This window comes from Oculina patagonica, chromosome 1 (assembly GCF_052425735.1).
Source record: "Oculina patagonica isolate OP01 chromosome 1, crgOcupat, whole genome shotgun sequence".
NCBI lineage: Eukaryota > Metazoa > Cnidaria > Anthozoa > Scleractinia > Oculinidae > Oculina > Oculina patagonica.
The window spans coordinates 28,765,897-28,779,911 of NC_135758.1; the positions used below are offsets into that span (position 1 = coordinate 28,765,897).

General features: G+C 38.0%; 2 protein-coding genes across 2 annotated transcripts; both read right to left on the minus strand.

Annotated features, from left to right (window-relative positions):
• Nucleotides 1–3,102: 3,102 nt before the first annotated feature.
• LOC144627903 (BTB/POZ domain-containing protein 6-like) lies at nt 3,103–4,513 on the minus strand. The gene has a single exon (XM_078486270.1). It carries the CDS (start codon nt 4,462–4,464, stop codon nt 3,103–3,105), a length of 1,362 nt encoding a protein of 453 aa, XP_078342396.1. The 5' UTR covers nt 4,465–4,513.
• A 5,681-nt stretch (nt 4,514–10,194) lies between these two features.
• LOC144646217 (BTB/POZ domain-containing protein 6-like) lies at nt 10,195–11,524 on the minus strand. The gene is made up of 2 exons (XM_078505758.1): nt 11,254–11,524; nt 10,195–11,117 (listed from the first exon to the last, which is right to left on the minus strand). Exons 1-2 carry the CDS (start codon nt 11,522–11,524, stop codon nt 10,195–10,197), a joined length of 1,194 nt encoding a protein of 397 aa, XP_078361884.1.
• Between the last annotated feature and the right edge of the window lie 2,491 nt (nt 11,525–14,015).

Genomic DNA, 14,015 nt, shown 5'->3' on the forward strand with positions numbered 1-14,015 from the left:
TATTTAAACTTATAAAACTATTTACATTTGAATTAATTTAAAAACTAGCGCTAAAAGTAGGTAAAATCTTTTTGTTTAAAGTTCGTGGTTGATACAGATAAAACATTAAAATTGAAATCAATAAAAGCATCCGAAGTTTTCAGCATGCGGACAAGGTCCTTTCGACGTGTTACATAAGCCAGATCTTTGTGTTTTGTTGATAGCGTGTTCCAGAGCACGGATCCTCGGTATTTTAATGAGTCTTTCATGTATCGCGTGTTGAAACGCGGCACTATCAAAGATTCGCGTGCCCTAGTTGAAATCATATGATCTCGCTTGACAATCATGCATCTACTTAAGATGGTGGGTAGTGTGTCATTATATGCATTTTGCACGAGCTTCAACACGGCGAATTTGTAATGGAAATTAATATTTGTCCACGCAGACCGTTCTAGTACTTCGGTACTTCGGTGACGTTGCCCCTCCCCCCCCCCCTCAAATTTCTCGGGCCGCAATGGCTTGAAGGCCAACGCAAAGGATCCCGGAGTCCACGTTTTGTCAAATCCAGACAGACATGCAAGCGGAATTTTGTAGAGAAAGTAAATTCTTGGCTAGCCAATGCTGTCACACTACGTGGTGCAAAATAAATTTAAAGTTTACTTTTTTTAGAAGTGTGGAAAACCTGACATGTGAAGCTGAGACAACACACACGAAAATGAAAGTTGCCAAATGACAAGATGGTCATCGATGTCTATTGCCAGAATATTGTGGCAAAAATGGCTCTTCTCTGAAAAAGTCCCAACAAAAATCTGTGAAAATTAAAAGGTAGACTTTCTCATAGTCGTTTCCTGCTAGTTTACAAGGCCCGCTCTCTCGCGATCGTGCTCCGCGCTCCTTCAGCTCAACTTGAAAGCAAGTCTAATTGAACGGTAAATATAGTGGTTTTGACAAAATAAACATTTGTCGTTGCACAGTCTGGTAGCGTGGGCAAGTCCAGAATTAATTTTCTCAAAATAATTCCCCTTAGAACTGCAGGTGATCTGAAATCGAAATTTAAGTTTCTTGTAAACATGTACCTTAAAATGTCTTGACAATTTCCAAAATAAATATGCAAGACTTAAGGATATTCGAATTCCACTAAAATAGAACCTGCACTGATATTTTTGTCAAACTTTGCCTATTGATTGTTTGTTAGGGACCGGTCATTATTTATGTAGAGGGGGGGAGGGAAAAAAAGAAGGGGGGGGTCAAGGCTATTTCAGAGTGGCAAGAGGGGGGGGGGCTAAAATTTTTTATAAAGAAGTTTAGGGGGGGATAAGCAGTTTGAGGTGGGTAAAACAGTTAAATAGAACAGTGCAAACACCATATGTGAAACAGTGAGATGCTAAATTGTACAATTTTATGCTATTTCTATTGTTTTCTTTTGTTTAAACTCCACTATTATGTACAACTTTAGTGATTTGTATTTTACAGAAATACTGTTTACACTCTAAACTCCATTGTTATCTTAAAATTAATTTTAGTTAATAAAGAAACCAGACCTTTATAATCTGCTTTAATATCTGGTTTGACTGAAATTATTTTCTTTTTACAAAATGATTATCACTGCAATAGCCCAAGAAGTAATAAAACATGATATTTATGACAACAAGAATTCAAAGTAATCCCTTTACAACTTTAGGAAAATTATTGGAAAGGAATTATATTTTGCATGGATATTACATTTGTGTTCACCATGAGAGCATAATTTGTAAAAACTACCACTTTTCCAAAGTTAAGGAGTTAATAATAGAGGTATGTTTACTATACACATAACTCATCCAAAAATTTGCCGTATTGCTGGACAAGTATCCATAGCAAAGAAGCCTTGGTTGACTAAGTGTTGATCCAGCCTTTTTGCATTAGAACAAGTGTACGTGCAATTAAGATTGTATGTAACATGCATTTAATAATTAATTACTTGAGGCATATAAAGGGAGATATGAGGTGGGGGGGGGGGGGTCATCACGTAAATATTGAATAAAGAAGGGGGGGTCACTTGCTACTTACATGGCCTGGAGGGGGGCCTTACAGAAATTTTGACCTTTCCAACATATTTTTCCCTCCCCCCCTCTACATAAATAATGACCGGTCCCTTATAGGAACTAAAATTTGAAATAAAAATTGGGGGTGCCTATGCTCGTTTAGGATCAACAGCACCTTGTTTATTCCCAATAAATCCTTATAGTCACGATTGCTGGCTAAATTCACGTTTCTGACGATTATTTCCTATTCTTCACTTGGAACTGGTCCATATTTATTCCACAAAAAGAAAGTTACTGCCCAGTCTGTAACAGCAGAAAAAAATGATTGGTCACCGTACTCGTTTTCGAGAAAATGACGATTTACCTCTCTGGCGAGGTCCAGCCATAAAAGATATACACAATATTTACTTGCAAATAAAATTTTATATGACAATTAAACTGCCTTTTTTCCCCATAATACAGTGAGGGGATGGAAGCTTGGGATTGATGTTGAAAATTGATGGCAGATAATGGTTGTCAAGTTTTTGATCTCAGTGACACACAAGTTTTTAAACTTCCCCTTCCTATGCAATGTGCAAATGATTGCCATTTCCTTAACTGGCAAAACACGTTTCTAGGGATTTTCTTGTGAAAATGCTTGTAATGGGTTACTTGCACTCACAGTGCGACAACTCCAACCAAGGCTATCTGACAAAATCTGTGTGGAATAAGGAATGTGAACCTTGTATGTTAATTTCCTACAAAATGTGGATCTACCCCAGCTACATGCTACAGAAGCAATAAATTTGTGACCATTTTATTAGTTTTAACATGCAAACACTATCAGTCAATTTGTAAAGATTTTGCTTGGGAGGCCTTGGTTGAAGTAGTTATATTGTAATGTACCAGCTATGTGTCAAATTCCACATAGCCATTTTAAAGAACAGAGAAAAGCAAATATAAAGGAGCATAGAAACACCAATTAACATGGATGCTATTTTTTTTTTAATTCTACTCCATATTTAATATGAGGTTTTCTTAAAAGTTGTCACCAACTTAAAAAAGTTGAAAACTTACTGCATCTGTCTACAGTAAAACAACTTTTCTCTTAGTTTCAAGGTCATTCCTTTACTCTGAACAAAAGCTCTGCACACAAACTTTCGGAAAGGCCTCCATAGGTGGGGTCACGATAAAACTCCTTATGTTCAAAGTCAAATCTTACTCCAGAAACAAAAGCATAATCAATATCATTTCCAAGATGACGGCCAGGGCCACTTACATATGCTTCATAGAGGTAAAGAACATTTCTCTCAACAGCAAGTGGCTCATCAAAAATAACATCAAAGCCATAATAAAATCCACTGTTGCACTTCCTTTCCTTAGAGATAAAATTCCCATTTTTAGATGCAAGAACTACATGATCACCATCATCATCATAATTAAAAAGAAAAAAATCCAATTTGACTGTAAATTCACCACCATTATTACCCAAAAGAGAAACACCGTGCAATATTATGTCCTTGTCAACTTTGAGGCAAAACCAGTCATAATCGTCAGGATCATTTTTGAGGTATCTGTCATGAAGAAAACTCTTGAATCTACAACATCGTAACAGGGAACCCATTCTGTGAACATTAGTAAAACCAACTGGTGAAGTCACAGTAGAGCTGAAATATTCCATGATGTCACTTGTTTCCTGGTGTAGTAAAATTTTGCTTTCGAGCAGAGCATCCACAAACTCTTTCTCCTTCATGATTGGAAAACGAATATTTTTCACAATCTGTTCTCCAAGGACTTGTCTTTTGACAGATCCGTCCATTTTAAGTTGTTGCCTCTTGCATTCTTCTTTTGCCCAGCAATCTACAGCCTTGAACAACTCCACTTCTCTGATGTTTAGCGTAGCTCTTTCCACTAACTGGTTTAGAAAAGATCTCTCCATGCTCAGAAATTCATTTGATTTCAAGGCCTCTTCAGTGTCCTTGTCGATCAAATCCCAGCAACAACACAAAAGAATTTTATTTTCAAACTGTTGAGCGTGTTGTAAGACACAAAACACGTTTGATAAATCAAGATTCTTTCCTAAGTACTCAATACATTCATCGGTTAAGCAAGGAATCATGTATTTCTCGGCCAGATACAACACTTGCATCACGTTATTTCCGTTCAAGCAAACTTCATCAGTGTAGATGTAACGCAACAACTCCAACATACCTTCGTATTCACAGTCAGGGAGATCAATATGTTCTTTGGTTTCAGCCATTTCACCGCAAAACATTGCAAAAAACACAGGACTGCAAATCGACAACAAGAACTTGTGAGCTGGAATGGCAATCTTGCTTCTCTTGCTGTCACACTCTTCATGTTTTTGGGACGCTTGCACGACAAATTTGACGTCACTTAGGATCTCGTTGTTAAACAGAGACTTGCATCTTTCTTTGTGATCCATTGACCAGGTCTTCGAAAGTGCTTTCAGCGTAGACATGACTTATTTTCCTTCCAAAAGGTATATCTGATTCGGCCCTCGCGACTACAGTTTTCTGTTGGCGGACTCGTTTTTGTACAGCGGGTGGCTTCGTAAAAAGAGATTGCGTTGTATATGCCACACAGACATTCATTGTCCTGACTGAAGGAACTGGCAACTGAGATCGATCAGCTGAGGGTATTATTCTTTCCGGCCTTTTTGTTGAGAAGGATAAGGGAAAAGAATTCTCACCTTAGTGCTAAAAGTTTACAATTTTGAACTGCGGTTAACGGAGTAAATTAAATGTTCGTGTATGTTACTCTCAATAACAAAACCTTTCACAATGACCGCTGATAGGATCCCCCCCCCCCCCTCATAGGAAACCGGGATAGGAAACGAGCTCCCTTTTCGAGCATGTTCAGAATTCCGTTGCTTACAAAGAACTGGCAAAATGCTTATAAAGAAAGATGTATTAGTTTATGTTTAACAGCAACACCCCAAGTGACGTAAAGTTTGTTGTTCAAGTGTCGCGAAAATATGGAGCCGGCCGGTGACAGCAAGAGACGCAAGATGGAAGTCCTGGGCATAAGGTAAAGGTAAAGTCTGTCTCCGAGCCATGAGGCCCATACAGCCGAAGCTTATCCCGGTTTCCGTAGCATTAAGCGACTAGGAGTATTGCTACTCCTCCCTGGATGGGATGCTAGTCCATCGGAGGGTTACCCCCCAGCAGTAAATTCGCCGGTACCCATTTATACCCCTGGGTGGAGAGAGGCACTGTGAGAGTAAAGTGTCTTGCCCAAGAACACAACGCAGCGCCCCGGCCAGGCCTCGAACCCGGGCCGTTCGACTCGGAGTCGAGCGCGCTAACCATTAGGCCACCGCGCCTCCTGGAAGTCCTGGGCATAGGAAGCACGATTTAGCGCGATTCCAGCGAGTTTTAGTTCCATTGCTTCACTCTTCATATATCGTTATCGGATCGTTATAAAGGTATTGTACTATCTACTATCATTGAAGGCCATGTTACACAAGGCAATTTTTCTTGCCACTTGCAAGGCAAAAAGTTGCATTGCCAGTTGCCAAAAACATTTCACGTGTAACGCCCTTTTTTGCAAAAGGTTGCGTTGTAAGTTGCAAGAAAAGTAAAAATATCCTTTATTTTTCGCAACGTTGTGAGGCAATTTGCTGCATGTGACTTGTCAGTCGCAACTTGCATTTTTTAAAACGAACCAATCAGAGATTTCAAGATGCTAATTTCAAGCGGATGGAATGCAAGTTTTCAACAAAAATTGCGAATTTGTGATATCCCTTTGAAGCTTGCAATGTTTTTATTCGCCATAGTTGCGTTGCAATGCAAGGAAGATAGCCTCGTGTAACATGTCCTTTAATGATAATACAATATCTAGTCTGTTCCAGGGGTTTAGTTATCATCATCATCGAATTTCATTATCATCATTATTTTTAGGTCTTACACCGCACGCAAACGTTCGCGCTATATACCCTAACTTCTGGTTTCCCACTCACTTCGAAATGACTCCAACTGAATTAAACTGAGACGTCATGATGCAAAATTTGCGAGAAAAATCGAAACATGCATGATTGACATGTTATAATAATTTGTGATAGGAAACGAAATCAGACAAATGAGAAATTTAGAGCTTTGAATCACAAACTGCAGCAGATTTCCAATACTATTTCTGTTAATGTACAGTCAACTCTCTCTAAGACGGACACCGTCGGGACCGGCTCCAACTGTCCGTTTTAGAGAGGTGTCCGTCTTATAGGGAGTTTAGTTACAATAAAAATGACTGAAAAACGGTAGGTACGGGACCAACACATGGTGTCCGTCTTACAGAGGTGTCCGTCTTATAGAGGTGTCCGTTAAGAGAGAGTTGACTGTAATTCGTTTTGGACGTAATGGTGAGATTTTTCGGCCTATTTTCTATTTGTTTCTCTAGGCTTGTTGCTCGAATTCCAAGCATTTGTCCCGAAAAATGGTTGAAAATTACGTCTTTGGGCGGGGGGTTACCGCCAACTCGGACCCCTGCCTCATACGCCATTGATTCTAAATACACAGTAATTTTCAAAGAGTTATTTTAACTCCAAAAGTGGAGTTAAAATTTTAGGTTAAATTTATCCCCTTTTTGGAGGTTATTTTAACTCCTTAATTTAACTCCAATTTTGGGGTTATAATAACTCCAGTGGGGGAGTCACTTTAACTCTACAAAAAGAGTTATTTAAACTCCATTCCGGAGTTACTGTAACTCCAAAAGTGGAGTAAAAAATTTTAGGTTACAAATGACTCCTCCATTTTTTTATTGCGTCAAACCCAATTGTAACATCTTTTTACATGGTGTAGCACTGCGCAGCAGCCCCCAAGCAAAGAGTTCATGGGTGCACACAGGCCGTAGGCCGTAGAAACCATTTCATTACCGAACATTTCGTTACATGAAATGGACAGGCAAGTTCAGTACAGAGCCATATGCATTATCAGTCCAAGCCTTAAGTAAACCCAGTGACAGGTCTTCAAGGAAATGTGTACTCGAAATAGCATTTTGGATTCCCTCTATGTTGTGCAGTGCCCCCTCTGCCTCCCCCTCCCCCCAGGGAGCAGTGTAAAGTTATTTTATCTGAACACGCAGTGATCCGTGGTAACTTAGTTGTAACAAATGTCTTTGGCCACTGAGAACGTGCATTTTCTATCATTAGGGAGCTCGGTCAAAATATATTATTAATATTTTCACCTCTGAGCAAGTGGATATAACGTTTCACGACGTTTACTAGACTATCATCATTTTTTTAATTTTTTTCTTGATATGATTGGCTGCGAAATCAATGCGTTACCTATCCACTTCCTGCATGTTTGAGACCTGGCTCCGTTCTGTATGTAAATTTATAATGTTTGATTTTACCCTTGCGTTTCGCATAATAGCAGTCGTGACAATTAAAAGCCTTAATTTTCTATAATTAGATAAGGCCTGTACCAAAGAACTTCATGGAACTGAAAAAACTTTATCCGATTGGCCACCGGCTTCGCAGCTGCCGAAGGAAACCTGTTCTTATCCTTTACTCAGCGACCACACCGTAACTGTAACTGTAAGACTTACAAATCTTCTTTATTGTAAAATAAACTTCTTTCTAACATACATTACACTAACTGAAACTCAAACAAGCAAGTGTAATCTGAGGAAATGATCAAAGTACAACAGGTTTAGTTTTAGTGATATAATACCATTGGTAGCAAAAGACTCTGCTGCCATTGATCTGTTTCTAACGCAACTTTACATGTACAATAATTAGACTAATGGTTAATAGCAAAGAATAACATTTCTACTTCTCTATTTTGGTCCCAGACATATAAAAACTTACAGTTCAATATGATTGACCTATTGCATTTTGAGGCTTTAGTTGCCATCAAGTGGGAGGGGGATGGGTGGTTCTCTATGAAGCTTTATACAGTGAGGCTCTGCCTGCGGGTTCGATTACGCCTTGCCCATTCACATACCAACTTTTACTGCAGTGGTACGCTTGTCACATACATAAAATGAAAATAATGTAACCCTTACTTTAGCCTGCCAATGCAGACATATTTCCAGCTGTCGCTTCTCACTGCCATTGGATTGAAGCGACGCCGCAAATATGCCTGCGTTTGCATGCTACCTATTCTTACCTAGCTCAAAGATATAGATATGCGATGAATTTTTATACAGGGGAGCTCTGCCTGGAGGTTCAATCGGGCCTTACTGTAACCTTTTTGTATACACCTGATTGAAGAAACGTTGATCGATGAAAAACATAAACCAAAAATGATGCAACTCAAATGTTTACTTTGAAATCAGAAAAAACAATTGTCATCTGTGCCAGAATGAACATTATAATAAGACAGGTTTCATAAATCATACTCTAAAGGCTCTCAAAGAAAGATAATATCTTGATTATAAATAAATGGAATACTACTAGCCTACCAATACTCTCTACCCTAAATCCCATTCAGTCTTATCATTTATGGTTTATGCTTTTCAGTGTCAAGGATTCTTCGATTTGGTGTATAGCTCAAAGACATGGATATGCAAGAGGCAGGAAGACTATACCCAATGTTATAGGTACAGCTGGACAATTCACACAGATCTTTGCATTGTTATTTCTGGTAGTAAATGTTATACAGTTTTTGCAATCCTTTCAAACACCAGATTTAGTTGCTACCTTTGCATTCTGCAAGGGTTAAGGGGGTCCTTCTTAACTACGTATCTAGAGCAGTTGCTAAGGAATTGCTAAAGATGGTTTTTCAGTTTGGTGGCAAGCCATTTTGGAGCATTTGGTAATGCTTAAATTTTTTGATGGGGGAACACTTACATTTAAAGCATTAGAGATAATATGGCCTTCTTTATAATCCGACGTTTACCATTTACATGTAAAAATGGGACGCTTCGAAAGAAAGTCTGAAAATGTGTGTCTATTGGGTTATAACTTTTATAACAATGAGAATTTCATGAAGACCATACAAAACATTAAGCATGTACGGTAAATGTTCTTTATCTGTTGGTACTGATTTTAATTTTTCGATCTATATGCCCTTTCAGTTTTCGGGTTTCTTCTATTCCGGTCACATGAATTGTCAAATATGGCCGCGATTTTAAATTTTTGAAGGACTCTTCAATGGAACAAAGTTGTGCAAAAACCTTATCCATGCGAGGTTTGGTTTCTAAATCAAAGAGCTCTTCGAGCCACGACTGAATTTTTTTCACCAAGTTTAACGTTTGGTTTTTATACCTTGAATATATATGAGCAGCAGGTGATTCAAACATTTCTTTGATGCAATTAATAAAGCACAAATGAGGAAACCTGCTTGACCTTTAGATAATAAGCAGTTTAGCAGACTCCACAATGTCTATTACTTTAATATAGGATGTATTCGTCTCGTTCGACTGAGTCCGTCAGATTAATATAAACTCAATTGAGAAGGTGTCAGGATGTGGTGCGAGATGTCGCGAGTTCAAAACCAAGAGGGGTTTAGGTTTTTTTCATTTTTTTTTTCTTTTTTACCCAACAGCACTAAAATGGTTTGTTTATTATATCGCTCCATTGGTACATGTATGCATTGCAGAATAAAGGCATTTATATGTAAGCCGTAAAGTAATAACACTGTAAATAAATATATCAGAACATATAGACTGATTCAGGTAAAATTGTACTTGTGCTGTTTGATACATCTGAAAAGCTTTTCATTTTCTTGCGAACATTTTAGCCAGTGTTCTGGTTTCTAGATAGATCCATCATTGATGAAGCTTATGTGAAACCTGATTTAGTTTTCGAATGCTCCTTCTACAGATGGACACGAAAGTCACTGATCAATTAACAGCTCTCAATGTCCACTTTTTTGGCAGTCAATTACTTTCTACATGTAATTGTCAGCCACATTTTGTTTCTTTGCTTCTTGTTTTTCTTGTTAAACCCCTTTAAATTTAAAAGACCGCCTTTATACGGCTGTCTTGCTTCACTTTTTCTACTATTATAATCTGCTGGTCAGCGGAGTTGCAAAGAAAAGTTTACAGATGATGGACCATGTGAGTGACCAGGCTGGCCACTATACTTCCTGAATAAAAAATTCAGTTGTAAAAAATGGTTAGAAACCTTCCTTAGCAGCAAATTGGTAGTTAAGAAGGACCCCCCTTAAAAAGGCATGTGCATAGCCAACATATAAGGTACCCTCTAGTCTACAGTGAAACTACACAGTATCAATCATTACTTTCATGGTCATTCTTCTAATCTGAATAATAGCTCTACACACCTACTTGGAGGAACATCAATGTGGTTGAAGACAAATTTTACTCCTGAAATGTCAACTGTATCAAGAGCCTCATTTCCAGGATAATAGCCAGGACCATCTACTGATACATTAATTGCGACACTTATGTCTGTCGTTAGAGCAAATGGTTCATCAAGTATAACATCAAAACCATAATAAAATCCAGCGCTACACTCTTTCCTCCTAGATGTAAATGTCCCACTTTGGCATACATCCCCGCAACCATCTTCATCACCATCAACTACTGTTAATTCAACTTTAAATATGCCACCTTCATCACCTAACAGAGAGACACCATGGAATATTATGTCCTTGTCAACTGTGACGTCAAGCCAGTCATCGTCTTCAGAATAATTTTTGTAGATGGGGTCATGAAAAAAACTGTTGAATCTACAGCATCGCAAAAGAGGACCCAACCTTTGAACAACCGGGAATCCAACTGCTGATGTCTCCTGGCAACGAAAATATTCCATGATATTACTTGCTTCCTCTTTTGCTAATATTTGGCTTGAAAAAACAACATCTATGAATTCGTTTTGCTTCATAATCGGAAAACGAATATTTTTCACAATCTGTTCTCCAAGGACTTGTCTTTTGACAGAGCCGTTCGCTTTAAGTTGTTGCCTTTTGCATTCTTCTTTTGCCCAGCAATCTACAGCTTTGAACAACTCCACTTCTCTGATGTTCAGTGTATTTCTTTCCACTAACTGGTTTACAAAAGATCTCTCCACGTTCAGAAATTCATTTGATTTTAAAGCCTCCTCTGTCTCGTTGTCGATCAAATCCCAGCAACAACTCAAAATATTTTTATTTTCAAACCGTTGAGCGTGTTGTAAGACACAAAACACGTTTGATAAATCCAGATTCTTTCCTAAATAATTAGCACATTCGTTCGTCAGACTAGAAATCATGTATATATTTCTCGCCCAGATACAACACTTGCATCACGTTATTTCCGTTCAAGTAAACTTCATCAGTGTAGATGTAACGCAAAAACTCCAACATACCTTCGTATTCACAGTCAGAGAGATCAATATGTTCTTTGGTTTCGGCCATTTCACCGCAAAACATTGCAAAAAACACAGGACTGCAAATCGACAACAAGAACTTGTGAGCTGGAATGGCAATCTTGCTTCTCTTGTTGTCACGCTCTCCATATTTTCGGGACGTTTGCACAACAAATTTGACGTCACTTAGGATCTCGTTGTTAAACAAAGACTTGCATCTTTCTTTGTGATCCATTGGCCAGTTTTTCGCAAGTGCTTTGGGTGAAGACATGACTTATTTTCTTCGAGTAATTCCCAAAAGGTAAAAAATACACCTATAATATTGTCAGGTTAGCCTGCGGTATTTTTTCTTTTATGTACAGCGGGTGGCTTTGTGAAAAGAGGTTGCGTTGTATAAGCTACAGAACAATTTCTCTTGCCTTGAGCTTCACTGAAGGAAAGCAACTGAGCGGACTGAGATAGTCTCTTTCCTACGTTTATGTTTGAAAGGATAAGTGATACGAAATCTTACTTCTAGCACCCATATAGTGAAAGATATTTTAAATTCTGTCAACTGAAACCCCCTGAAATTAACAGAGTTAATATTCGTTTACGTTACACATTGCTTAAACCTTTTCACAAACACCGCTGACATGAAACGAGTTGTTTGTTCTCGCAAACTTTTCCAGGCTTTCGGATTTTTCTTTTTGATTTTTTGCTTATAACAAGACGCTTAAAGCTTAAAGCTTAAAAACGGGCGGTTAATGTTTAATTACTTGATAAGGCAAGTACAGCAAAAACTTTTAAAATACCATTTTATTAAGTAACACACGATTCTGTGGTTGTTTGTCCATGCTTGGACAAATTCCTGCTCAGTCGTTCAAATTTTTATTTTGTTCTGAATACTGAATAACCTCGGTATTTTTAGATTTTAGTTTTTATCTTTGTATAATGGCAGATTAGCTGAATAGCGCTATATAAATATTATTATTAATTATTATTATTATTATTATTATTTTGCACTTAAAATTTTTGAACATAAAATTTTGAACTGCTTCTAAAAAGAGAATCATGAAAAAAAGTCAAAGGTTGCGCGATACAATCAAGCATAGATTTTTATTCAACCCCCCACCTCCCCCTGTTTCCCCCTTTTCTTAGCCATTCACCTTCGAATCTCCCCTTACACTCCCCTCCATTCCCCCATCCGCAGCAGGCTTTGACTCTACTCTCTCCCATCACACATTCTACTCCTCACACTTCTCCCCTGCCCTCCTCAGCACTTTGGTGGTGGCGCCAGCCGAGCAGCAGTTTGTGGGTGAGTAACTGTGACACACAAATCCGAGGTTTGCATAAGTTATTCAGTTTCCGTGAGTTGTAGTAGTGTGTCAAAATGTCCTTCATCACATTAGCTGCTTTTATCAACATGCCTGGATAAATGACTGATTAGGTTGAAAACGTTTGGTGTGTTCATAATCTTGAATAAATGAACTCAAACCAGTTGAATGGCATTTACAAATGATCTCCGTGCAAAACAAACAAACAATTAGAAAGAATTCGTTAAAAACAAAGACGCGTTTAAGGTTTTTAAAAATTGTATTATACCAAAAAAACAACAACAACAAAAAAAAAAGAAATTAGAAAAAATTAGAAAGCTTTTAAGCTTTCAAACACGTGAGCTCTTTAAGTCAAGTTGATTTTTTGATCGAAAAGCCTGCCTATATATCTGCTGCATTTTAGGATGCAGTCACGCAAACGCCAGTTCTAACTTGCGTGATTCATTGCAGATAATTTCTCCATCGCCGATCGGTTCCGACTGAAACTCAGAACCCTTGAATGAAAAACAAAAAACAAAAACCTCTCGCTAAAAAGAGCGGAGTAACCAGAAAAATACAGTATTCGCTACTGGTTCAACAAAGCAAATCACCTAAATATCAAGAAAAAATTCTTCAAAACACAATTTCAAATAAAGATAATAAAAAAAGGCTAGCATGCATTAGATCACGCGTTCATGCAGATAACACCACACGGTGTGTCTTAAATCTAATAGATGCTGTTCGTTTCAAAACCTTGAAAACGAATAAAACTATTCATTTAAATATCAACAATAACCAAAAATCTTTAAAGATGAATTCCAGTCCGTACTGCGCAATCTCGGCTGCAATGTTTATGTGAGCCCACTCGAAGGGAATGTTTACAAGCAATACTAAAAATTCCGCGACAAACGTACCTTTTTCTTCATTATTAACGCCAGATATCCTTGCAGAACAAATAATAACGAGTAGAAGAACCTTGACGCTATTTCAAACCGACGTTTCAGCTCATCGGAGACTCTTGAACGAAACGAACCGTAATGGCGGACTAAAAAACGTCATGTATGCTGTCACCGAAGTGTAACGTTTCAACGAATTCAAAACAAAAACGAAAACAAACCCCGAGTCTGCGCAGTACGGACTGGAAATCAGCTTTAAAACAAAATTACAAAAGAAAATAAAAAAGACTAATCAAAGATCTCTTCGAGATATCGACTTTTTTTGCATGAAGTTAGTATGAGCAGAAGGTTTATCCTGGGCATTGTTGTTTGAACATATCATGGAAGAATTCAAACGTCTTTCAGTTCAAGCGTTTTTTTATTTTCGCAGAGTAAATGCTGTACTTGTCAGTCGCGACGGCTGGGTGCTTTGCGACTCATATACTTTGGCTTGGTTAAAAAAGGTAAACTTTGACGTTTGCCTTTAACATGTTTAATCGAAATAGTTGTTTCCTTTCGAGTTAGAAAGATTTCT

Coding starts and splice junctions, on each gene's coding strand:
- LOC144627903 (XM_078486270.1), bottom strand. CDS start 4,464: ATGTCTACGCTGAAAGCACTTTCGAAGACCTGGTCAATGGATCACAAA.
- LOC144646217 (XM_078505758.1), bottom strand. CDS start 11,524: ATGTCTTCACCCAAAGCACTTGCGAAAAACTGGCCAATGGATCACAAA. Junction 11,118..11,253: donor CTCTGACTGTGAATACGAAG/GTATGTTGGAGT, acceptor CTAATTATTTAG/GAAAGAATCTGGATTTATCA.